The 25,563-nt window shown below is 54.8% G+C and overlaps 1 protein-coding gene across 8 annotated transcripts; it reads left to right on the top strand.

Annotated features, from left to right (window-relative positions):
- Positions 1-3,476: 3,476 nt before the first annotated feature.
- On the top strand, positions 3,477-24,405 carry Pth1r (parathyroid hormone 1 receptor). Of its 8 annotated transcripts, none has more exons than XM_050139460.1 (15): positions 3,530-3,678; positions 4,757-4,876; positions 15,236-15,338; positions 17,172-17,306; positions 18,940-19,050; positions 19,145-19,263; positions 19,415-19,509; positions 19,737-19,932; positions 20,255-20,408; positions 21,649-21,709; positions 22,033-22,099; positions 22,365-22,459; positions 23,039-23,180; positions 23,259-23,300; positions 23,822-24,374. In XM_050139460.1, the coding sequence occupies exons 2-15, from the start codon at positions 4,802-4,804 to the stop codon at positions 24,203-24,205; spliced, it is 1,779 nt and encodes a 592-aa protein (XP_049995417.1). In that variant the 5' UTR covers positions 3,530-3,678; positions 4,757-4,801; the 3' UTR covers positions 24,206-24,374. The 8 variants fall into 8 exon arrangements, with proteins under 8 accessions (XP_049995415.1, XP_049995417.1, XP_049995418.1 ...); XM_050139461.1 differs by lacking the exon at positions 3,530-3,678 and adding an exon at positions 3,768-4,611 and having other exon boundaries at positions 23,822-24,382; XM_050139458.1 differs by lacking the exon at positions 4,757-4,876 and having other exon boundaries at positions 3,477-3,678; positions 23,822-24,398.
- Positions 24,406-25,563: the final 1,158 nt, after the last annotated feature.

Below are 25,563 nucleotides of genomic sequence, written 5' to 3'. Positions count from 1 at the left end.
GATTTAGGGAGCCAGGAGGCCTGATTGCAGCTGGGAATAAAGAGGCAAGGTTGAGTCACCTCTGCAGTAAGTCTCTGCTGCATGTGCTGTGCCCTGGGGCAGGCAAGGAATACCCTCGTGGCCCCATGTCTGTGGACCCCATGTCTGTGGACCCTGTGTCATGGTGTCACGACAGCAAGACACCTGTGACCATGACACCAGCCAGAGGAAGTCCATACCTCCAGAAGCCTTGGAGTGTGTCCTGACTGAGACAAGGCCTCCTGGCCTCCTGAGCCCCCATCCTCCCTCCCTCCTTTCACCTTCCTGGAGGTGAGAAGCCAGACCCTGCTGCAAGAGGAGGGGGGTTTGCCCAGCCAGCTGCTATGGAAGCCTTCAGTGACTCAGCTGGGTAGGGGAGTGTTTATGAGCAGCCGAAATGGCTGTAAAAGTGGCACCTTGCTTCACTTATGGCCTGGCCACCCCATCCCATACTGGCCCCTTGACTCAAAAACTTTCCAGAGGGACTGGTAACTAGAGAAATGTCTGGGGTCTGAAACCTGGAAGAAGTCTTGGCCCGAGGTCAGGGTTCAGCCAAGGGTTGTAAATCAGTCTGGGATAAAGGCTTAGCCTGGGGTCAGGTTCATTGTGGGGGCAGATCAGAGTCTGGGAGCAGAGCTAATCTTAGCAGACAAGTGACTTTGGGGTTAACCTGGGGGTGAAGCCTGGGGAAAGGGGGGGTGTCTCAGAACCAGATGTGGGCTCCTGGTTCCACAGAGCCTCCAGGCGGGTGACCAGGGGTTTTCTGAGAGAGTGAAGCCAGACTACAGAGCTGGAAGATCCGTGTGAGGGTCTGTGTAGCCCTAGCAGACTGGTAGCAGCAGGGGCCTGTCAGCCTGCAGCTGCTGCATGGGGGGGGGGGGGGGGGGGCGGGGGGGCCCGGGGGGGGGGGGGGGGGGGGGGGGGGGAGTGGAGCTTGAGTCCAGACCCTGCTCTGGTTCTGAACTTCAGTGACCATCTTATCTCCCCCTGCTAAGCCTGGCTGGGGATCAAAGAGAGAAACACAGACCCACGCCCTACACCTAGCCTTCCTTTTCCCAACTTCGTTGAAAACTGACTTGAAACTAACCAGAAACTGACCTCACAGCCCAGAGCCTGCCAGTCAAAGGGCAAGGTTGGCTCTACCCAACCCTGGTGTGTTACCAGTTAATATTCCATCCCCAGCCCCATTCCCATAGTGGCAGTTTAACCAGAGGCCTGGGGGTGATAGGTGACCATCGTGTGGAATGTCTAGGAGGGAACTCTAGAGTGAGGGACTTTGCGCGTAGGGGGACACAGAGACCAGCACACCACTCTTGTATTGCCACAGCCTGCCCTGATCCACCCAAGGGCAAATCTTATCTTTCTTTCTTTTCAAGTATTTATTTATTATGTATACAATATTCTGTCTGTGTGTATGCCTACAGGCCAGAAGAGGGCACCAGACCCTATTACAGGTGGTTGTGAGCCACCATGTGGTTGCTGGGAATTGAACTCAGGACCTTTGGAAGAGCAGGCAATGCTCTTAACCTCTGAGCCATCTCTCCAGCCCCAAATCTTATCTTTCTTGTGTTGCTTTATTTTTTTGAGACAGAGTCTCACTATGCATTTCTGGCCTGTAATTTGCTATATAGATCAGGTTGGTCTCGAACTCACAAAGATCTGCTTGCTTCTGCTTCCCAAGTGCTGGGATTAAAGGTGTGTGCCACCATGCCCAGCCCAAGTGCAAGCAAGTGTTCTATGGTCAGAAGTAAGAACTCTGCTCAATCAGCTTCTAAATTTCCCTCATTCTTAATTCCACTACCTATGTTCGTTTCTCGTTACCAAGGGAAAAGACAGTGGTCACTGCCACATGAAACTTGTGTCATACAGAAACATGTAACACTGAGATCATCAAAGCAAGGCTCTATGGGTCTTCCACTCTCAAAGAGCATGCATACCATAAAGATACCCCTGAACTCACAACCACATGCCCAAGGAGGGCTTGGGGACACAGGTAGGGAGGCGTGTCCTCCAAGGAAACAGCAAAAACCAGACAGAGGTGTGAACGTGAGCTGTCCAGAAGTCTAGCAGACTGTATCTACTGGGGACAGTCGGGGAAGGAAATAGCCATTTTTGAAAACCAGGACAAGAAACACAGGAGCAGTGGGCACAGAAGGGCATAGCAGAAGAAATGTTTGAGGAAGATTGAGGATGTGAGTTCCCACTTACACTGAGAGGCAGAGCCATCCTTGAGATGGTGAGGGGAGGGGGGCCTGAGCTCATTGCATAGAATTCTAGTGGAGAACCCCTGGCGCTCATGGGTTTGCACAAACCCTCAAGGTCCTTTTGAGTCAGATGGACAACTTCCGATTTTACAGATGAGAAAACTGAGGCCAAGAAACCCGGAGAGGCCTAGTGATTAGGACACAGAATTGGTAAGTAAGCAAGCAAGGGTGCCATTTAACCCGGTGATATTTTTCAGGGCACCACACTTAAAATGGCTTCCTTCCGCAGTCCTTTGGTTAGCCCTCTGTTCCAAGCTCTCCTAACCTCCTCTGCTGTCTAATGCTCCCCACCTGGTAGGCTTGGAAATCCTAGATCTAGAACCCAGGGGTCATCCAGTATGGAGTACAAAAACTACACACACACACACACACACACACACACACACCTCCTCTCTCCCTAAATCGAGAGTCCCAAGATAGCTACCAGCATTTGGGGGACTGCGTGAAGGAAGGAGGTGAAGTACAAGAGTGTGTCCTAGCTAAGCCCCAAGTCTTGTAGTCTCGAAGCCCCCAAATTGGGTTCGGTGGGAGAGCTGGAGATGCCTGGCAAGCAGCTGATAGGTCGAGACATCTTAAGATAACCGGATCGGAAAAAGACCCCTCGTAGTTCCAGACATAAGCTGGAGGAGCACTATGCAGGTCTCAGGTCCGCTACACCCCGGGACTAGGGGTGGGACGGAGGATGGAGGACCAGGCAAGGGCGGGGCGGGACGCGAGGGCGTTGGCTGCATAGCCTCGACTCTGGCAGGCGGTGGAGCAGCTTCCCCAGGGTCCCCACCGCGGGTGCACGGACAGCGCCGCGCGGCCCGAGGCGCGCGAAGTACTAGGCGACCTCCCCAGTGGCTCTTCTCCTGGAGCCCGCCTGCTCATCGCAAGGGCTGGACGATCTGGGGGTGATGGGTGGTCTGTGCTTCTCTAAAAGAGAGAATAAAGCAAAAGCGGAGACAGCGTCCCAGTCCCGGTTCTCAGGTCCCGATGTCAGAGCTCCCTAGACTCCGTTCCCCCCAACACTCATCCTTCTGACCCCGGGCCGGGTCTCTGGAGAGAGGTCTCGGGGTGGGGGGCGGCGGGCTCGTTTCTGCCCGCCGCACATCCTCCAGGGAGGCGGTGGCGGTGGCAGGGGCGGAGGAGGCCTGGGGGGGGCGCGGGGGAGGGAAGAGGCTCCGGGCCGCGAGGGGGAGGGGAGCGACAGACGCCGAGGAGAGGGACGCGCGAGGCGGGCGGCGGCTCGGAGCGGCGGCCAGGCGGGGGGCTCAGGAGGCCAGGCAGGCCAGGGGGGGATCCCGAGAGCTCCATGAAGTCCCCCCGGGGCCGCGGACGGGGCGCTGGCTTGGGGAGGCTGTCGGGGGGGCCCCGACATTCATGGCAAGGCGGGGGCCGCGGCGGCGTGCTCGGAGTAAGTCGGGGTTTGGGGGGGAGGGTCGGGCGCGCGGGGCGCGGGAGGCCGGAGTGGGGCAGCAGCGACTCGGGGCCCGGCCAGGGCGGGCCCGGCTGCTCGGTCTCGGTGTCAGTCTGCGGCGCCTCCTCGGAGCCCGGCGGAGTCGCCAGCCCGCTGCCGCGCAGTTCGGTGGCTTTTTTGGAAACTTGCAAATGTTTTCGTAGAGGAGGGGAGGAGGAAGCGAGGGAGTGACCGAAACCGAGCTTGGGGCCGCTGGAATAGCAGAGGCCAAGGCCGGGGGAGGGGGGCTGATGTCCGGAGGGGAGGGGGACAAGGCTAGCTAAAGACCGACTGACAAGCAGTCTGCCCCAGCCTCGGGGCCGCAGGAGCGCTCGTGCCGCTCGGGCGCACGCGGCACGGGTTAGGAGGATGGGAAATGGGGTGCAGGAGGTGGCTGCTAAGGGCTTGGGGGTCCAGACTGGGTTGGGGGAGCCGGGCCGCAGTGCTCAGGAACACCGAAGGGCTCAGTGTCGTTGCAAAAGTCGGGACGGCATCCCGTAGTTGCACGCCCCGCGCAACTCAAAACGCGCCCCCTGCCCCGCCCCGACTCCCCTGTTGCCCACTGCCGCGGAGCTAAAAATAACAGCCTGGTCGCCCCCCGCAGACCGCGACCCCGACCCCTCCCTCGCCCCTCCCCCACTGGGCGTGGAGCGAAGCCACGGCTCCCAGTTCCCCCAAAGAGGGGGGAAAAAAGACAGAGAGAAAGAAAGAAAGAAAAGGCGGCGCGGGAGGGGAGCGGGGGGCGGGCCGGGGGCGGGGGGCCCAGCCATATGGATGTGATTTCTCCGCTCCGAGGCAGACAGGCCGCTCAGCAGCGCTCGGCGCCCGCCCGCCGCCCGCCCGGCCTCAGGCTGCCTCCCTCCCTCCGCCCTCCCTCTCTCCGTTGCGCCGGTTGGTTCTCTCGCTCGCCTTCAGCGTATGGGCCCCGCACCGGGCTCCGGGGCCTCGGGCCGCCCGGACGCCGGGGTCCCCTAGGACGGGGTGTGGGCGGGGCGGCCCGGCCTGACACAGCTCTGCACCCTCCAACAATCACCAGGGCCGGCGGCGGCTGCCCCGAGGGACGCGGCCCTAGGCGGTGGCGATGGGGGCCGCCCGGATCGCACCCGGCCTGGCGCTCCTGCTCTGCTGCCCAGTGCTCAGCTCCGCATATGCGCTGGTAAGTCCCTCTCGGTCTACGCTCAAACACAGGAATCCTGGAGTTGCTCTGGGGTTCCTGGGGCGAGTGTAGGCGCAAAGTCTTGGGTTCTCCTAATTGTCTGAACTTTGGGATGGTGCCCCCGCTCTGAACCAGGAATCCTGGTGCCTGCTCTCCTTGGGGTGTCTTACAGTAGGTTCCAGATGCCTGAAGTTCCCCCACTTCTGAAGACTTGGCTTGGGGTCCTGGGTCTGGAAATCTGTGGTTGGAGTTTCCCTGCACCATGCTCGTGTGAGCACACAGCTCTGGTCGTATGTATCTCTTTCGATGGTGACAGTGTGATCCAGCTGGCTCTCCGGGTGTGGAGTCCCACAGACTGTGTTCGGTGGCCTCTGCTTTCGCAAGTTTTGTTTGCACCCCGCGCTCAAAGCCGTGTGCAAGAAGTCAGAAAATCACATGGATAGACTGAGGATAGGATTTAGAGCCCTCCTCCAGCTCTCGAGACCCCACAGATACACAGCTGTATGCACTAATCGGACAGCTTTACCCGAAGTGGAAGTTGTTTGCCCAGGGAGGTGGGTGTGGTATGGAGGTCTTCAGAAGCCTTTCCTCACAGTACACCTTGCAGAAGATATGTACTTTGGGGCGTCTGGAGATTGAGCTGACCTTTGGGGGTACAGTGCATGGTCTGAGAATGGTGACCGAGAGATAGAATAGTAGAAGGCTAGAGAGAGAGAAAGGATTAGGATGAGAGATCCGACCCCAGCAGGGACAGACTCAGAACAGCAAAGACCGAGAGCTGGAGACACTAAGGGAAATCATGACCCCCATCTTGGGTTAGGGTCTGGGAGCCATTTCTCAGAGAGAGGAGATTTTCCATCCTCTCCCATCCCATATTCCTGAATCAGCTTTTGTGCCTGACTTTAAGGTCTCGTTGCCCCTGTACCCCAACCCTGACCCAGGTCTAGAGAGACAAGGCAAGCAATTTCCTTCATGGGACAGAGCCTCGAATCTGGGACTCCTCTGCTCAGTCTACAGCTTGTGTGACCTTGGACTGTCTGTCCCCACACCTCAGTTGCTCATCTTTGAAAAGAGCATGAGAGAAACGTTTGCCTAACATCCTTGCAGTTTGATGTTCTTCTGTGGTCCCCAGCATTCTGTTACTAGGGTCCATCCCGTCCAATTCTAGTCCGGTAATGGACTACCAAAGCCAAGGGCTGCCCCAGAAAGGAGCCTGCACACAGGGGAACAAGTTCGGGGGGTGCTCCAAGCATGGGCAGCAGGACTATTTGCCGAAAAATCCTCAGTGACTTCTATGTGGGTCCACATACATGTGCATGGGGGTAGACCAGCGGATGGGAAAGGTATCCTGATGTGTGCCGTTTGTCCATCAACACAGGGTTTTGTGGGGATCTGGGTCAGTCCGTGGGATCGTGTGTATTCGAGTCCATATGTGCCTGAAGCTGTGAATCTGCACATGACTCCAAGGGAAGCACAGTTGTACATGCGTGTGTGCGTGCGTGTGGTCACCCTGTGAGTGTGTGTGTGCGCGCGCACAGGTCTATTGTACCCTTGTTTGTATTTAACAAATGCTTCTGTGTTTTCTGTTTGCCAGTGCATTGTTCTAAGCACTTTATGCACGTCAGCTAGTTAAACTTCCCAACAACCCTTTGAGAAAGGTGTCTTCCCGAATTTTTATGAGCTTGCCCAGACCCACTGTGACCATTGTCTATCTTACGTCAACTCTGCCGACCTCTGTACCTCACTGCGTTGTGGTATGGAGCCCCTAGGACCCCAGAAAGCTCTATAGGGAAGCTGAAGTCTATGCAGAGAATTTTCCTGGTTTAGGAGGATCCTACGCTGAAGGCGGGACAGATGCCAGTGTGGCTGTGCAGGGACCTTGCTGGGGCATGTGCGTGCGCTGGACCATCTCCTGCTTCAGGTCTGAGGGGTTGTAGTCCAAGGGACAGGTTTGGCCGACCCACCCACCATCCTGTGGGATCCCTAGGCTCATCTGGAGTCAGCAAACAACTGGCAGCCTGCCCATTCTCTCTCCTGCGTCCAGATGTGTACAGGTATGGACGAAACCCGTCTACCTCAGCTATCACTAAACTATAGACTGCCTACTCAGCCATATCCAAGGCCAGGCTCACTTCTCCCGTGACCTTGGTTGGGGGACCAAAGAACATCCCTCTGGGAGAACACTGGTCACAGCTGGACTCAGATGATCTGTCTGTGCCTCACAGAAAAGGGTAGCCCAGAGACGAGCATTGAAGGAATGAATTTAGTGGAGGGGCTCGGCCCACAGCTTATGAGCAGGCAAGAGGGTGGTCTTGTCCTTTGAGATTCCTTACCTTAAGGACACCCTAGAGAATCCTCCACTCTCACGAATGTGACAGTCAGAAGGGAGGCAGACCTGGATGTAGGCTATGACCCTTGGGGTAAGGCACTTCATCCCTTAGGCTGACTGTGCAGGCCATCTCTTCCAGCCAGCCTGGGGTGGGGGCAGCTCAGAAGGCACTTTTTCTTATTTAATGTTTATTTTGTGTGTGTGTGTTTGTGAGTGCTTTGGGGAGTCAGTTCTTGCCTTCCACAGGGTGGGTTCCAGGCGTTGACCTTAGGTCTCAGGCTCAAATGGCGAGCACTTTATCTGCTAAGTCATCTTGCCAGCCCAAGGTGCTTGCTTTTAAAAATAAGAAAAGCCATTTATCGAGCAGTAGCTTTCCATAGAGTCCGAGCTAGAACCTGCCATATATATATATATATATATATATATATATATATATATATATTCATTCTCACCCCACCCAGTGTCCAAGCCATGTTAGGGGGAAATGACCTTGAAGTGAACGTAGTAAGACTGGCAGAACTGGGATCTGAGCCATTTGAACCCAGGACTCAGACATCTACAGAGGACTCTCTCCTCTAAGCTAAGTGAAGGTGTACTCAGGTAAGAGGTCCCTGTGTGTCATTTTGGGGTTTCTTAAAAAAATGAAATCTTCGTTACCTTACTTTTTGTTTATTTCATGACTAATACATGAGCACATTGTTTGTATTTTTCTCTCTCTCTGTCATGTGTGTGTGTGTGTGCATGTGCTTGCGTGCATGTGTATTGCCTGGGTATTGTCCTCACCTCCTATCTTATTTGAGACAAGGTGCTATCTGGCCTACTGCTGTGCACACCAGGCTAGCTGTTATCAGGCCTCTGAGGATTCTCGGGTTCATCTTTATGTGGGTTTAATCCTCAGTTGTGAACAGCAAGCACCTTTCCCAATGAGCCGTCTCTTCAACCCAAGACAAATGGTTCAGAGCAAACAGAAGCTTTCTTTGGGCACGGTCAAACCCCGGTTCCCTTTCTAGAGAAAGACATTCTGGGAGTCTGGGGACAGTCCTCTGTCTCTCTCTCTGCTTCAAGTGGCGCCTCTTGTATACATAGCAAGTAGATGGATGTGTCTTGTTTTCTGTTTGTTGTTAAATGAGTTCAGCGAGCTTCTCCGTGGGGCTGTGTGACACAGGCATCATTGTACCTAAAGGTGTAGCTTTATATTTGTGAGTAGAAATCATTTGAAATATATATTTTGTTACACAGAGAAACCCTGTCTTGAAAAAATATATGTGTAATATATATTTTTTAATTTTTAAAAATATATATAATGTTTTTAAGTATTTGTATATTCTTGTGTTGACATGAGGTTTTGTGCATACATGTAGTGCCGAGGGGAGCCTGTGGGAATCCCTTGGAGCTGGGGTTACAGGCTGTTTTAAGCTGCCTGAGGTGAGTGCTGGGGACAGAACTTGGGTCCTCTGCCCGAGCAGTTTGTGCTCTTAACCACAGAACCGTTTCTCCAGCCTCCAAATCCCTTTTTAAAAAATTATCTCATTGTATGCTTACTGTTTTGGCTGTGTGTGCGTCTGTATATCGTGTGCATGCAGTGCCTGAGGGGCTAAGAGAGGGAGTCAGGGCCCCAGGAACTGTAATTACGGGCAGTAATGAGCCACCATCTGGGTGCAGGGAATCTAACCTGGGTCCTTTAGAAGAACTGCCAGGGCTTCTAAACACTGAGCCATTTCTCCAAGCCCTTTTTATTCCTGCATAGTATTCCAAAGTATGAACTTAGTTAAACATCCTTGAGGGATACACGTTCAGATCCTTTCTCCACATCCTCCCCTAGTGTGTGTGTGTATGTGTGTGTGTGTGTGTGCGGGTGAGAGACATTCCAGATAGTGGCAGAGGAGCTCCTTGAAATGCCCTCTTGGTTCACCATGTGACCATTTCCCGGTAGGATATTTCTAGAATTTGTCTTTGCTGGGTCTGAGAACATGCACATTTTTTATTTTAATAGGCAAGGCCAAATTGCCCTCTAAAAAGCTGTGCTGGTTTATACTTCCCAGGACTGACCACAGGGGCCCTCTCCCTGTTCGCTGTTTCACAGGATGCCGTGAGGGCCCTTGGGTTTCATCTTAGCATTCTGATAGGTGAAGAGCAGCGTCCCCTGTCGTTTTAATTTACACTCTGCCAGTGATTCTCTGACTTTATATTTGTTTATTACCCAACTGAGCTCTCTCAGAGCCATTACCCATCTTTCTATGGATTATTTATCCTGCTTGTATTGATTTGTCGAAGCTTTTTATATCACCTGCCCTTAAACACATCCTCTTCCCCCACCCCTCAACTCCCAGAACCGCCCGAGGACAGAGCAGTGGAAGGGGGGCACGGGCCCTCCCGGGAACTTGGGTTTTCTTCGGAATGTTTTAATGAGGCGTCAAGCAGCCTCCCCCAGATTCCTGTTGTGGGCCTTCTGGGGACACTCCCTGGTCCAGCTACCACATCAGGAAGGCAGCTATTTCAGAGAGCCCAGGAAAAATAAAAGGTATGGTGGGGTTTTTGCAGAACCTTGAAATTGTCTTTAAAGTGACTAGGAAACAGTGCAAAATCTGCTCAGGGTCAAACATTGGAGACCCCCCAAGCCCTCTAAAACCCCAGCTTGGGGCCAACCTTGTGCTCAAGCTGAGAGCTAGTGGGATCCCATTCTGCTGACCCAGCTAGGGTTAGATTAGGCCATCCCATTCTTCCGGGCCTTGGTCCTCCTGCCTAGCTCAGGTAGAGACTGCGTGTGAAGATCCACCCTGTCCTAGCAGCCAACTCTGCCATCCGAGGTTCCATCCCACCGCCTGCCCCAAAGGCGGCCACGCTGGCTGGCTGGCTGGCTGGCTGGGATGAGAGGCGTCACAGTGCCTCCCCCAGTCCCTCCCAGCCCCAAACACAGGCAGCCTGTTCAGGAAGGCCTGGCAAGGGGGAGGAAAAGTCAGCACTTGTCAGTGGTGGCGGGGCAGGATGAGGAGCCCGTCCCAGCCTGCCGTGGCCAGCCAGATGGACAGAGGGCAGCAAGGGACAAGAGAACAGTCCCCAACCAGTTGGCATAGGAAACAGGAGAGGTGCCAGTATGGGTCCCAGTAGTGGAACCTGGAGAAGGGGTGAAGGAAGGCCACAAGGTCACAAGGGGATGTCCTGAGAGCCAAGTATTTCTCTTTTCTTTGCGGGAGTCATTCACATCCTCACGTGGCACCGAAGGCCAGTTGTCCTCTGCCCAGTTAGAGGGTCAGCTACATCCCAACATCAGTGGCCCTATTGCTTCTACGGCTACTTCTGCCACTGGCTCAAGCCCCTTTGTGTATGTTTGCTCGATGCAGCAAAGGTTACATACAATCCAGGGTGCTGGAGAGATGATGTTACGGCGGCTGGTGCCACGACACCCATGTAGCTATGTATTTCCTTTGCTCCAAGACTACGGCTTTGGTGTAAAGTGCACCTTAGCTCTGCTCCTGGCCCTCTTCTAACTATCATCTAGGCCTCAGTCTCCCTTTTGTAAAATGGGTGTGCAGCAGAAGGTGAGGTCGATGTGAGCAAAGGGGGTCTTGTGGGGCAAGGCCAGCCAGGGGCAAACACCAGATATATCTGCCTTCTCCAGTGGCAGGCAATGAAACAAAGCACACTGTCCCTTAGGGAACCAGGCTGACACTGGCAAGGGGGTTACTGTTGTGATCCAAGAGGGCATCCTGCTAAGAAAACATTATGCCATAGAAGCCCCTTGCACAGAAGCAGAAACTCCTTCATTTCATTCCCTCCAGTTTTGTCTGGAGGGGTAGGATTTTGACATGTCTGAGATCACAGATGCCAATGTGTAGAATCTGGCAGGGAGGGGAGGAAGTTGGGGAAGTGGCCTCGTTTGGGTAATGGTATGGACTGCTGTCTCTACCATCACCACCGTCATCAGCCTGGACACACCTGTGTACTTCCTGGTCTCCCTGGAAGCTAAATGAAATTAAAACATCTTAGCCAGTGGCAGTGTCTACCTGTAATCTCAGTGTGCAGAGCTAGAAGGTCTCAGATCATGAGACTGAGACCTCACCTGAGCTTGGGGATGGCAGAATACACCAGGTCTCTCGACAGCATCTCCTCTGCCATGGGCTCAGCAACATCCGGGTTTGTAAGTAACATGCCAGCTTCAGTCCCTATCTGTCTGCGCCTTGCCTGGAGCTTCACAGACCTGTCTCAGTGTCTGCAGGCTGTCTTCCCAGCTCAGGGCTGAAGTTGTATGACACCAGCCCCTGCAAGTCCACATACTCTAGACATGCTTGTGTGTGCGTGGGAAGGCGCTGTGCGCTGGGTCAGAGAAACTGTTGGCCCTAATCCACAAGGTGGAAGACAGTATGCAGGACAGCTGGTGCCAGGGCTGGTGACCCTCTCGCTGGTGAGTATGGACTAAGTGGCACCTAGCCGTGACCCAGTCCCTGGTCTTGCCTCTGAGACCCAAGATGCAGGTTCTGGATCTATGAAGATGCTGATCTGAGTCTTTCGTACTCTGGAGCCATGCCAAAAAGGCAGCACTCTTATAAGGGAAGGGGGTGACTGGGCTGGGGAGGGGAAGGGAGCGTCAGACAGTGTTGATGTCTGGCTAGTCCGAGTTGTCAGCAGTTTCCCCCTCATCCCACTTCCAGCAGGATAAAGGTCTGATGATCTAGTCTACCCCCAACCCAAACTTGGGAGTCTGGCAGCAACCTTGAGTGATGGCGTGAGTTCAGGGAGCTATCCAGGCAACTTCACCTGGCACTGCCTCCATTCCTGGCCCTCTGTTCTCTCTAGGGCCCCACAGACAACCAGCCCCTTGTTGTGGACCCCTGCAGACAAAGGGGCTGGGGTGGGGTGGAGTGGTGAGTCAGCCCCTCTGCTCACAGTAGCTGTAACAGCAGCCAGCTTTCCCCCAGCCTGCCCTGCCCAGGCTCTTGATGCAGTGCTTCTGTTAAACCCTTACCGTTACTCCGATTTTACAGGAAACCTAAAGCACTGGGCTTAAGCCACTTTCCAGAGACACTAGTCAATGGTAGAAGTGGGGTTTGGACTCCTGGGTTAGTGGGGAGTCCCTGAGGTGCAGCTGAAAAAGTTAGGGTGTCTGGGCATTCCCGGTGAGGAGCTGTGCCCTGGGTAGAGGGTTGCCCACCCTAGCACATGGCAGCTCTGTTCTGATTGGGGTGACAGGGAAGTAGGTCTTAACGCCCAGGGAGGGAAGAGATGGGGCCACTATCCTTGGGGTTGGATAAAGGAGGATGCCTGGAGCCTGTGGCCTTCCCAGTCCAGAGAAGACCACAAAAGAGGAAGCTGACAACAGGTGGAAGGTTAAACGGCCACCCCACTCTCACCCCCGCTCCAGGCCTCTGAGTGGGCATATTGGTCAGTCTCTGGTTGTCAGCTAGACAGTTTTCAACCCATGACTGCTCTGATCTAAGCCATCAACTTCGACTCCCTGGTCACATCAGTGGCTAGCCAGGCCATTAGGAAGCTAATGCATCAGCAAGTCTTTAGAGACCAAGGGGAGGACCAGTCAGTCACTCAAGAGCACTCCACTAACGGGGAGAAAACTACAACGAATCAAATATCTCAGGAGGGGAGGAGGTGGGCAGAAGGAAGGGCAAGGGAGAAGTGACAGGAAGGTGTCACGGGGTGGTTATGAGGCAGGTGGTAATATTGGTGATGGTGTTAATGCTGCGTGGTGGGTCTGGTCCTGATGGTGGCGAGGTAGATAGATGGTGGTAGGTGGTGTGACTTTAGGTGCTCTGGTAATGGTGTTGGCCCAGTTATGGCAGTGACGATGATGGTCATGGTGGCTGCATTGATGGTGCTAGTAGTGGTTATGGTGGGAATGGTGCTGGCAGCAACGGTGCTGGGAACACTGGCTGTGGTGAGGGTTCTGTTGCTGCTAATGGAAAGGCGGTAGTTGATGGAGTTATTACCTGCAGTGACAGAATGAACGGTAGTGAGTAGTAGATGCTGTAATAGGAGTGAGGTGGGTAAGAATCAGACCCTTTAGTAACAGGATCCCCAGTGTCAGACATATAAGGACAGCTTCAGGGTGGCTTTGGAGGTCCCTGGATCTTAGCAAGTCAGCTTGTCCGACCTGGTCCTCATCACTCACTCTGCCCCAGCCAGCTCTGCCGTAGGTGTGGTTAGAATAGTGGGAGTCTGGAGCCGTAGGGCCAGCAGCACACTGGAATCCGCTTCAGCCTTCCTGGGACTCCTATGCATTAGTGCCAGCTGAATCCTGAGAGTCCATTTCGGATCCAGGCTCCGGAAGCAGCAGACACAGGCATGCATGTTGAGAAGTCCTATAGCGCACCCAGAAGCCCACACATAGTCCTTTGACCACAAACATGTACACATGCATGTTCACAAACACATCAGGCTCCGGGGCCCAAATAGACGTGTTAGGCGGTTCTTATGTGAGGCATTACAGAAATGGGGCACACAGAAGTTTACACCCTAGCCCGACAGTGGGTGCGCGGCCAGTCACACGCACGCGCAAAGATGCTCGCGCTCCTCGGCTAAGCAAAACCAGCAAGACTCTGCTCCGCGGAGCCAATTGGAGACTCCTTGGCCTGGAAGCCCGAGCTGCTGCCGCCAAGAGACGCGGTCAATTAACTTCTCTCAGCAGCCGGACTCCCTGACCCAGGCCGCCCGCCCCTTCTCGGCGGCCCAGCCCCACTCTGACCCGCCTCCTTCCTTTCAGGCCTCCAAATTCTCTGCCCCTCATAGCTCCACCCTTACTAAAGAGACCTGCCCACATGGCCGGGCACGGGCTTGCTTCTCTGCCTGTTCAGAGAGCTCAGGCTGTGTTCTCTGGAGTTTTAAGAGTGAGGTAGCCTTTCTAGGGGCGTCTCAGGGGCCATGAGATCTGACAGCCCTGGGCTGTCCCAGAGCATCACACCTATCCCGGGGGTGTGATCCCTTAACGGTCATACTCAAGGTGGGGATAGGGACTGCTCCCAGGCAGGACACTGGCCCCAGCTTTTAAGTCAGAGGAGGCTTAGATTCTCTCCAGCAACCACCAGTTCAGCGAGATACTCTCCCTACCCTTCCGCTGTTCCCTTTTCCCTGGTTAAAATGATGTGACTGGGTCCCAGTGGATGAACAGAGTGGAAAGAAGAGAATGAGGAATTCCTGCAGAGGGAGGTCAGCAAGAGCAAAGGCCTGTGCCTGGTCACACATCTCCACAGCATCTGCTAGGGTGGAGGAGCTTCCGGTGGGATGCCCAGCCCTAGAACAGCATGCGGGGGTCCCGCACAGCCCAGCGATCCCCTAGATCAGCGTGCGGGGGTCCTGCACAGCACAGTGATTCCCTAGAACAGTGTGTGGGGGTCCTGCACAGCCCAGCGACTCCCCTAGAATAGTGTGTGGGGGCCCTGCACAGCACAGCACAGTGATCCCCTAGAACTGCGTGTGGGGGTCCTGCACAGCCCAGCGATCCCTGGCTAGTCAAAGAGAAGTTCTTCCATTCTCCCTCTTTGAGACCTGAAGAAGGGAGGATGAGACCCTAACCCTTTACTGGGAAAAGCCTGACTGGATGCTGGGCCAGGATGGAAAATGGTGACTGTCATGGTCCCCAGAGGCCTTGAAACTCGAAGGAATCCAGGCGGGGTTTGTCTCTTCAGAGTTCAGCACTCCAGATCCGACTCCAGGTCCCCAGCAGGCAGCCAGGATCTTGTGAGGCTCCATCCTGGGACATTCCATCCGTTCCCATGTGCCTCAGGGGGATGGACTAGACAAAGAATGCCAGTGGATGCCGGGTTACTGCTGGACACGCAGAGGACAGCCCCCACCCCTTTCTCCTCCCTGCAAGGGCCCGTCCCAGCCCTTGTGTTGCCATGGCTTCAGAACTTTAAAAGGGGAGCTCTGTAAGTCAGATGCTCCCCATGGGGCAGACTTCCCACATTCCCTCAGGAGGGAGGACTTTTGGAAAGGGGGACATCCCTGGGGAGGTCGGTTGACTTTGGGACCAGCTGCCTCACCTGGAAGAGCTGCCTACAGTCTGCTCTTTGGCTTGGCAGGTGGACGCCGACGATGTCTTTACCAAAGAGGAACAGATTTTCCTGCTGCACCGCGCCCAGGCCCAGTGTGACAAGCTGCTCAAGGAAGTCCTGCGCACGGCAGGTGAGAGTGGGGAATGAGGTGGCGTGAGGTCGGCATGTGAGAAGGGTGGCATCTAGGAGGCAGAGACAGCTGGGTCTCCGGAGGGGTTGAAGGCGTTAACTTAGGGTGGGCTTAATAAAGAGAGACCCAGCCAAGGTAAAGGCCTAATATGAAATCAGCAGGCTCAGGTGGGCCACGTCTTCTCTCTCTCTCTCTCTCTCTCTCTCTCTCTCTCTCTCTCTCTCTCTCTCTCTCTCTCTCACACACACACACACACACACACACACAGAGAGAGAGAGAGAGAGAGAGAGAGAGAGAGAGAGAGAGAGAGAGAGAGAAGCCTTTGGACAGATTTGCTCGTGTCTGCAAATGGAGATTAGAGGCAAACAACACACATAGCCCAGTGGATTTAGATGGGGTGAGACAAGCCAGGAGCTGTGATGAGGGCTCAGCACCCTAACATGGTGGGCTGAGCGAGCTTCCCCATGTCTAGAAAGATGGGGAGGTCTCTGAAGAGACCATTTGGACAGGGCAGAACTAGAGTCTTTAGAACCAGATGGGGTAGGTGGGATAGAGGAACCAGCCTATAGCCTGGAGAGGGTGTTTGACCTACAGAGGGGTTCCCCAAAGCATCTCTAAGGGACCTTTTCCATGGGAAGGAAGGCGTCACCCATCCAGCCACAGTTCTGACCCCTGACCTATCTCAGGAGTCTCCTCTCCACCCCCTTCCTCGAGTGCATTTCCTGGAAGCAGGTATAGGCTACACTGGCCTTTGTCCAGCCTTCGGACTCTGGCTGGTCTCATCAGCAAAGGAGACCAAGACCCTGACTTACTGTCCTTCCAGAGCGGCTTTCTCTCTGGAGCTGGCTCTCTGGTTACTGGGGGACAGCCGTCATACATACCCAGCACACAAGCAAATGGTGAGATTCTCTGTGAAGTATGTGGACTTTGTTCACATTCATTGAGACTCACTCTGTATACAGAGTCCCTCCTACCCTGGCCCCACCTGTGACTCCCCATCACATCAAGGGTAGGGCAGATGAGCGCCCTCCTTTGATTTTGAACCTGGCTCTCTTCCTACTTGGGGAGCCTGTGGTGTGTGTCCATCTCTGATGTCTCATCCACTATGGACGGACCTCCTCCCTGAGGGTGGAGGCAGGAAGATGCTGACAATCCTTCTCTTCCCAGTCCAGCTTGCCTGGATTCTGCTTCCCACAGAGTCTGATGGAGGAGGGCCAAGGTACCCTGGCTTGGGCTATAGCTGAAGTCACAGAGGTCAGATAGCGAGGACTTTCCAGCTAAGGAGGCAGGGAGAAAGGCCAGGCTCCAGATCAGGTGGTGTCTTCAACCCCTTACTCGAGTATCGTAGGGCAGAGGATGGCGTGGGTGCACTCATCTGCCCGCTCCTTTACTCTTGGCCTTTTTCACCAACCTCCTCACCTGCCTAACACGCTAGCCTGACTTGCTTTTCACCGTTACCTCGCCGCCCCATCGCTCCCAGTTTTTGCCATGCGCCCTCTGGTGGGCTGTTCATTCCTTCGTGGTCCTGACTTCTGGGTTGCCAGCCTTTCTGCTTCACTCCCCCCACTTTACCCTATGCTCATGGCATTTACCCCCAATTGAACCTCTGCTGACCAGCTTTATTTCCTGCTCGTCTCTCCGTCTGGCAAACCCTTCACAGTTTCTGAGTCACATACCCGTCCTTCATCTCTGATCACCCAACAACCTGAGTATTGGCATCCTTGGTAGAGTCGACTCCTCATTGTAAAAAAGGGAGAGTGGGGGGAGCAACAACCCAGGGCTGTTGTTTCAGCACAGCTGATGGTTTTAATTTAATTGTCCTGATTTCTCCAGCCAACATAATGGATTCAGATAAGGGATGGACACCAGCATCCACATTGGGGAAGCCCAGGAAAGAGAAGGCTTCAGGAAAGTTCTACACTGAATCTAAAGAGAACAAGGAGGTGCCCACTGGTAGCAGGCGCCGAGGTATGTCGGTCTGGCCTGCCCTCTACCCCTCCCCAGGCAGCCATTTGACAGGCTCAGATCCACCTGTCCCTCCCGTTATGTCATAGTCATGTGGGTTCCTACGGAAAGTCAGAGACCACAGCTCTCTTCCCAGAAAAGCAGGTCAGTTGGGTGGCCTCAAGGCACAAAGAGATGTGCACAGTAGACTTACCCAGCACTCCCCAGAATAGCACCCATACAGGAAACCCATGACCCACTGAGACAGAGAGAGGATAGAGTCCCGAGAGATGGAGTTGGGGAGAGAAGTGGAGACAGGGAAAAAGATGCTCCAACCCAAAGTCTAGGACTTGGTATGTCAAATGAGGTACAGCAAGATACATAGTGGGAAGAGCCACAGAAACAGCAAGAGGGTAGGGCAGCCTCAGAGGGGTGGAGTCAGACAGTGGGACAAGGAGAGAAAAGGAGAGAGGGAGAAACAGGGTTGCCTCAGGGAGGTGAGGAGAGACAAACACAGAGCCCAAGCTGTGGCCACAAGGCCAGTTAGAGCCAGCAGGGTGGGCAGCAGATTCCAGATGGGCCACATCTGGGAGCCTGTGGTCACCCTGTGGCTCCCCAGGGACCAGAGGGAATTGTGGGCCTGGTGGGGTGGGGCTGGGAATATGGCGCCCAGGACAGAGAGCCTTTCACCGAGCTGGGCGGGTCCAGCCATCAAGGCTGCCTTCCAGGGAGGTTAGAGTCCTGTGGTCAAAGCCCTGTAGGGGAGAGAAGGGGGCTGTAATCTGGGGTGGAATGTGCATGATCTAGAGACTGGGGACCCTCTGAGGTCACTCAGCATGACTGTCAGGGCTCCAGAGTGGGACGTATCACTGTCCTTTGAAACTCCCCATTAGCGCTTGGATTTGGAGGATTGTACGCCTCTTGAGGGGTTGATCCTGGGTCTTCTGTGCAGCCCTGGATGGTAGATGTCTAGGCTGATAAGGTCAACTTCCCAGTGAGGAAATGGAGACGCAGAGACGCAGAGTGAGACACCTGTGTGAGGTTAGCAGCGCGTTAGATGTCCAGCTGGCACCAAGAACCAGCCTGCCTTCTGTGGTCTCTAGGGAGGGGCCACACAGGGAGCCTCCAAGCTGAGGGAAAATCTGAGAAAACACTCTTCTTCAGGTTGGTTGCAGTGGCGCACGCCTTTAATCCCAGAACTCTGGGGGCAGAGGCAGGTGGATCCCTGTGAGGTCAAGGCCAGCCTGGTCTATATACATAGTGAAACAATGTCTTTTTTTTTTTTTAAATCCCTTCTTCAGAGACAGTAGGTGAGACCAAGATCAGGCAGAGAGAAAGGCTGAGCTGAGGCCAAGGCCTGTGTCGTGTCACTCAGCATGCTGGCCACTTCTCTTGTCCCTTTCCAGCCCTTCTGGAAACGGGATTCATGTCAGGACTCCATCACAGGGCTGCAGTAAGTTCTCTGAAGCCAGCGGGTTTAGGGAGCAAGAGAAAGGAAGAGCTCACTATATTCTTTCCAGAATGCTCTAAACCTGAAGTTCCCAGTCACAGGGCACATTGCCCCTGTGGGAACCAAAGCACAAGTGTGCCCTTGTCCCGTAACTGTGGATCTGACCCTCCTTTTGTGCACCCTACCCTGTGTTTTCTTTGGGCACAGGACGCCCCTGCCTGCCGGAGTGGGACAACATCGTTTGCTGGCCACTAGGGGCACCAGGTGAAGTGGTGGCGGTGCCCTGTCCGGACTACATTTATGACTTCAATCACAAAGGTGAGACGAGCCGAAAGGGTTGAGAACCACGGGATACCCTAAAGTGGAGCTAAGGCCTCCTATGCCTGCCCTGACTGTCCCACTGCCCTTACAGGCCATGCCTACAGACGCTGTGACCGCAATGGCAGCTGGGAGGTGGTTCCCGGGCACAACCGAACATGGGCCAACTACAGCGAGTGCCTCAAATTCATGACGAACGAGACTCGGGAACGGGTGCGAACCCATAAGACCATCCCCACCCCATTAGTGAACCTCGACCCAGCCCACACTCCTAGCCTTTACTTCTCCAGCAACCTTAATTTGTCATCCAGTTTTCCCTCAGTGCCCACCCTGAGTCCCAGTTCTCTGTCTCTCGCCTGCGCAGGAGGTGTTTGACCGCCTAGGCATGATCTACACCGTGGGATACTCCATGTCCCTCGCCTCCCTTACCGTGGCTGTGCTCATCCTAGCCTATTTCAGGTGGGCGGGGCAAGGGGCGGGGGGGGGGAGGAAGGACAAAGCCGGGTGAGGGGTGGGGCATGGTTTAGGGTGGGACTGGAGGGGTCCAGGGTGCGAGCCTCCCTTCTCCCCCTTCACTGGCTCCATCCGCCCCTGCGTGATGTCCCCACCTACGGCGCACAGCCCAGCTTCCTGCCCACCGCTGCGTCCCCCGTGCCCTCACCACAGTGATGTCGCACGCCCCGCAGGCGGCTGCACTGCACGCGCAACTACATCCACATGCACATGTTCCTGTCGTTTATGCTGCGTGCCGCGAGCATCTTTGTGAAGGACGCAGTGCTGTACTCTGGCTTCACGCTGGATGAGGCCGAGCGCCTCACTGAGGAAGAGTTGCATATCATCGCGCAGGTGCCGCCTCCGCCCGCCGCTGCTGCCGTTGGCTACGTGAGTGCCCCGCAGGCTCCATTTGCACCTGCCTGTCTCTTGCTACCTTCTGCAGCTTCAGGCGTGCAAACCCATCTCACAGGGGCCACGTCTCAGCTCAGCTCCCAGTCTTACTGCGTATGGCTCCTAGGCCCCTTCCCTCCACACTGGAGTGCCCCAACCACCCCCTCTCACCTGGCCACCTGCTGCTAACACCCGATACCTACACCAGGTCCCATCCCGGAAGCCCCAGAGTAAGCTCTGCCTTCTCACCTAATGCAGACCAGACCTTGCCTAGAAGATGCGGGCTCTACCTCTCCGCTAACTCTACTTGGTCTCCTAGGCTGGCTGCCGTGTGGCTGTGACCTTCTTCCTTTACTTCCTGGCCACCAACTACTACTGGATTCTGGTGGAGGGGCTGTACTTGCACAGCCTCATCTTCATGGCCTTTTTCTCCGAGAAGAAGTACTTGTGGGGCTTCACCATCTTTGGCTGGGGTACGGAGACTAGTGTGGTGGGTAGGGAGGGTGAAGGGAGGCCTGCCCATCCTGCTGTGACTTAGACCCTCTTCTAGGTTTAGGGGACTTAACTTGGCCATGGGCAGGGTTCCCCCAGGGCTGTTGACCTGACTGGCATTTCAGCCCACGTGGGGTGATAATTACTGGGTTTGAGATGAGGTTAAATGTGGGATCAGAGTGGGAATTTCAGTCACTAGTTATCCCAGGGTTGGGGATGTAGTCTGGACCCTACCCTGACCCAGAGCCCTGTGGAGGGGCTCACATCTGTTACCAGGAGGCGAGGTCCCGCGGTTCAGAGCCACAGGCCCAGCAGCTCGGTTCCACTTAACTTCTGTAACCTCTCTGCAGCAGATTCCTGGGATGCTACGATCCTACCAGCCCCCCTCAGGCTCAGGGATCTAGTTACTGATAATTGTCCATTATTGCTGGCAGCTCCGGAGCTTGGCTGGGCCCTGGGGAAAGCTGCCAGACTGTGGAGGGGTGGGCCAGTGGCTAGAGCCTCCTGGGCTCAGCACCCAGAAAGCCCTCAGGTCAGTCTCCACAGCCTCCTCGGCCCTTGGCACATGCCCTACCCCTGACCTCACCATAGCAAGCCCCAGAGCTGGGCAGGTCTGGGCCTGATTCCAGGAACTAACACAAGCTTCTGAACTGGAAGGTGTCTGGGTGGGCTGGAAACATGTGGATTAGGGAGCACACAGAACCTTATGATCTGGGAATGTCACACCCTTACCACAAACCCAGGTGACACCCTTTCCCCCCAAGGATCCACCAGGCTAGGAATAAAAGCCTGGAGGGCAGCCAGGCTCCCTTCACTCAGACTCCCATATGTCAGGACACTGTGGCCTCTGCATAGCCCGGGACAACAAACTTCATTTTATCTGCCCTCGTCCATGAAGGCTAGAACCTTTCATGGCTGGCTTGGAGAGGTAGTTTTTGACAGAAAAATGCTGTTCACTGGCTCTCCCCGCATGGAACTTCCAAGTGCAGGGCAGAAGGAGCTGGGAAAAGCTTTTGATACCACACATATCAACACAGGCCCGGCAGGCATGCATAGGTACTCATAAGATGCACATAACCTAAATAGGGCTGGCATTTCAGGTTGTTAGGGTGGCATTAGACAGCCCATGTGCGTACGGTGAGGGGTGAGGCGGTGAGCTGAGGAAAGTCATTGGATTGGGGGCAAAATTCACAACCCTTCCATTGTTCCCTGCACACACAGGTCTTCCAGCTGTCTTCGTGGCTGTGTGGGTCGGTGTCAGAGCAACCTTGGCCAACACTGGGTAGGTCCAGCAGCAGAGTACTGCGAGGTGGGCAGGAACCTTGACACAGGCTGCAAGTGCTCTGGCTCACTCTTCTGTGAATCATGGGAGACTCCGGGCGGCAGCAGCTCTAGCCTCAGGGGTTTCTGATCCGCCTTCAGCCAAGAACCACCTCAGAGTTATAGGAGGTGGCTTCCAAAGAGGCCCAGAGTGTATCAGGCCTGGACACATGCAACACCTGTCCTGTGTCCTCGACAGCTCATGTCAGAGCAGGCCAACTCTGGGGCCTATGTGGGTTGGCTGAGAAGGAAGGGACCAGTGGTTAATGTTTCCTCCTCCCCCAGGTGCTGGGACCTGAGCTCCGGGCACAAGAAGTGGATCATCCAGGTGCCCATCCTGGCATCTGTTGTGGTGAGCAGGAGTCGGGGGCAGTGTGAGCATGAATGACTAGTCCTTAACAAGAACATCTACAGTGGCTTCCCTGGACCCCAAGGGCCAGAAACTCAAAGACCTGCAGACCAGATGATCCCTCCTCCAGTCTAGGTGGGGAAACTGAGGGCCCCAGGAACCACCCAGAGATGCAGTGACAGAGTAGGGCCTGTGGCATGGCTCTGGATCCAGGAATCCTTGTGCCGTGCTACTAGGGTATAGTCTCCAATGTGGCCTCCCTCCACAGCTCAACTTCATCCTCTTCATCAACATCATCCGGGTGCTTGCCACTAAGCTTCGGGAGACCAATGCAGGCCGATGTGACACAAGGCAGCAGTACCGGTGAGTTCTGGCTCTTTGGAGTTGGGGTAGAGTTCAGGGTCACTGGTTGCCAGCATAGAGGTTCTATGGTTGAGCTTGTGAGTCGCCTCTGGCTCTGTGGCTCCCCCTACCCCCCACCGCCTGCATAGCAGTGCTGGGTCATGTCACTTGGTATGGAGTTTTTTCCATTATGGCCTGGGCCTGCTACTGTAGTAAATGCCAGCCACCCTCAGACAGCTGGATTCTGGGAATCAAAGGGGCAGATGGGTAGAGGTTGGCGCCAGTAACACATCCGCTCAGGAGAAAACCCAAGGGTTGGGTCATGGAGGACGGGTACATGCCAGCAGGTGCAGAGGGCATGACAAGGACAGAGCAACTGTACCTGTGATGTGTTCAAGAACACCTCTCAGAACCAAAAAACCCAAGTAACACTTTGCCTCTTGGCATAAGCCATCTAGCTGAACTTGGTTGCCAAGTGACAGTAGCCAGAGCCTCTGGTCCTTCCATCACTTCTGGAGCCTGGGCCTGGTTGGGGTGGGAAGATGAAGTGCTGTATTGTGGGGCAAAGAATATGGCCTAATCTCCTGCCCCAATGGCCAGGAAGCTGCTCAGGTCCACGCTGGTCCTTGTGCCTCTCTTCGGTGTCCACTACACCGTCTTCATGGCCTTGCCGTACACCGAGGTCTCAGGGACACTCTGGCAGATCCAGATGCACTATGAGATGCTCTTCAACTCCTTCCAGGTATGTCGCCTGCCCAGCTCCTGGGGAACAGGGTGGGGGACGGGACGTGATCCTCACTGCCCATGCCTCTCTTCACAGGGATTTTTTGTCGCCATCATATACTGTTTCTGCAATGGTGAGGTAAGCAGTAGGTGGCACAGGGGCAAGGCAGAAGTCGGGGTACAAGGTAGAAGTCAGGGTACAAGGTAGAAGTCGGGGTACAAGGCAGAAGTCGGGGTACAAGGTAGAAGTCGGGGTAGGCTCTCCTCGTCTTGTCCCTTCATTCTCTCCACAGCCCCTCATTCTTTCTTTGCTCCTCAAGAACCTTTCTGACCACACTGAAGACATAGACACAGCTTCAAAGATGATCCAGACTCAGCCTATAGTGGGGTGTGTGGGCTCCTCCATGTGTGACATAGCAAAGATTCTCCCTGGTCCCACCCAGTCTGAGGGCTTGGCCATCTTTGGACCATTTGAGCTTTGGGTTCTGGCTCTATCTGTTGCCCGCTGTCAACTGACAATTGCCTGTGTTCTGAGGATCCGTGTGATTTGACTTGACCTTGGTGTTTGCAGTAGTCATTTACTGCAGGGATGGTGTCAGGCAAAACACATGGCACAAGGGTTAAGGGCACACCTGACCGCCACCCATCTATTTCCCCAAGGTACAAGCAGAAATCAGGAAGTCTTGGAGCCGCTGGACACTGGCATTGGACTTCAAGCGCAAAGCACGAAGTGGGAGTAGCAGCTATAGCTATGGCCCAATGGTGTCTCACACAAGTGTGACCAATGTAGGCCCCCGTGCAGGACTCAGCCTTCCCCTCAGCCCCCGCCTGCTGCCTGCCACCACCACCAATGGCCACTCCCAGTTGCCTGGCCATGCCAAGCCAGGGGCTCCAACTGTTGAGAATGAAACCATACCAATTACTATGGGGGTTCCCAAGGACGATGGATTCCTCAATGGCTCCTGCTCAGGCCTGGATGAGGAGGCCTCTGGGGCTACACGACCACCTCCATTGCTGCAGGAAGAGTGGGAAACAGTCATGTGACTGGGAACCAGGGACTGGACTCCTGGCGTGGACAAATGGATAGATGGACCAAAAGGCCAATGGTTGGCTGGTTGTCCATTCAGGACTGGATCAGGAAGAAAAACAAAAGGAAAAAAAAAAGAAAAAAAGAAAAAGGGAGCTGTGTGGCTTCCTGTGTTTCATTCAAGGAAGGCGGGGTCTAGGAGCTATGAGAGAGTTTGGGGAGACCTCACCCCATGGCTGGGAGAAGGACCCTGGAGCCTATTACCTAGGATGGATCTGGGAGTTGGGTTTCTTATTTTGTTTTCAGGATGGTGGATCTGGGAGTTGGGAATTCAGCATTGTCCAACAGAAAGATGACTCTGCTCTCGAGGTGGCTCAGTTGGTAGAGCACTGACCTGGCATTCACGAAGCCCTAGGTTCCACTCCAGCACCTTATAAACTAGGTGCACCCAAATCCCAGTTCTCAGATAGTCAAGGACATTCTTGGCTGTGTAGTTCAAGGTAGAAGGCAGCCTGGGGTACATGAGACCCTGTCTTAAAAACAAGCAGCCAGGCGGTGGTGGTGCATGCCTTTAATTCCAGCACTCGGAGGCAGAGGCAAGAGGATCTCTGAGGCCAGCCTGGTCTACAAGAGCTATTTCTAGGACAGGCTCCAAAGCTACAAAGAAACCCTGTGTTAAAAAACCAAAACAAACAAAAGCAAGCAAGCAAACAAACAAAAAACCACTGCCCAGAAAGGTTCAGGTCTGCAGGGATCATCACAGCCAGGTGGACCTATGTGGGAACAGCCAGCCTTCCCCTGTTGTCATGAACACATGTGGAGTCAGGCTTCTTTAGAACAGCTCCCCTACCTACTAGCCCAAATCACTGTCCACCAGGGCCCAAACTCAGGCCTTAGGCTCTGCCACCAGGTGAACCTTTCCCATCTGGTAGCCACCCAGGGAGTCCTCCATGCATGACTACAGCTCCCAGAATGGAAGGGATAGACCTCCAGCCACTAGGAAGTTGCAGGAACAGTATCCTGGCCAGTGAGTGGAAGTCAGGCTGTCTCTGCCCTGGCTCCAGAAGCTAGGAGTTGAGGCCCTAAGGTTAGCTGGCGTGCAGGTCTGTAAGACTAGACCTACTTACACCTACACTAAGGACACAGCGTTTGCTCAGTCTCCCCACCTGACACCTCCATACCCACGCCCTCATCCTCTGGGACCTCCTAATCCAGCTTTGAACCATGTGTGGGTCCTCAAAAGGCCTGACACAGGCTACATGCCTATACATTGCTCACTGTGTCTCCCAATGGTGCTCCCATCAAATCCTCCCTTTGCCAGCTCAAACCATAATGCTTTTCCTCCAGACTCCCCCCCCCCCCCCCCCCCCCCCCC

The sequence above is a fragment of the Alexandromys fortis genome, unplaced genomic scaffold (assembly GCF_014885135.2).
Source record: "Alexandromys fortis isolate MF-2015 unplaced genomic scaffold, M_Fortis_MF-2015_v1.1 scaffold_36, whole genome shotgun sequence".
Taxonomy (NCBI): Eukaryota; Metazoa; Chordata; class Mammalia; order Rodentia; family Cricetidae; genus Alexandromys; species Alexandromys fortis.
Note: the sequence above shows the minus strand (reverse complement) of the source record. Positions and strands in the feature narration are given on the sequence as shown.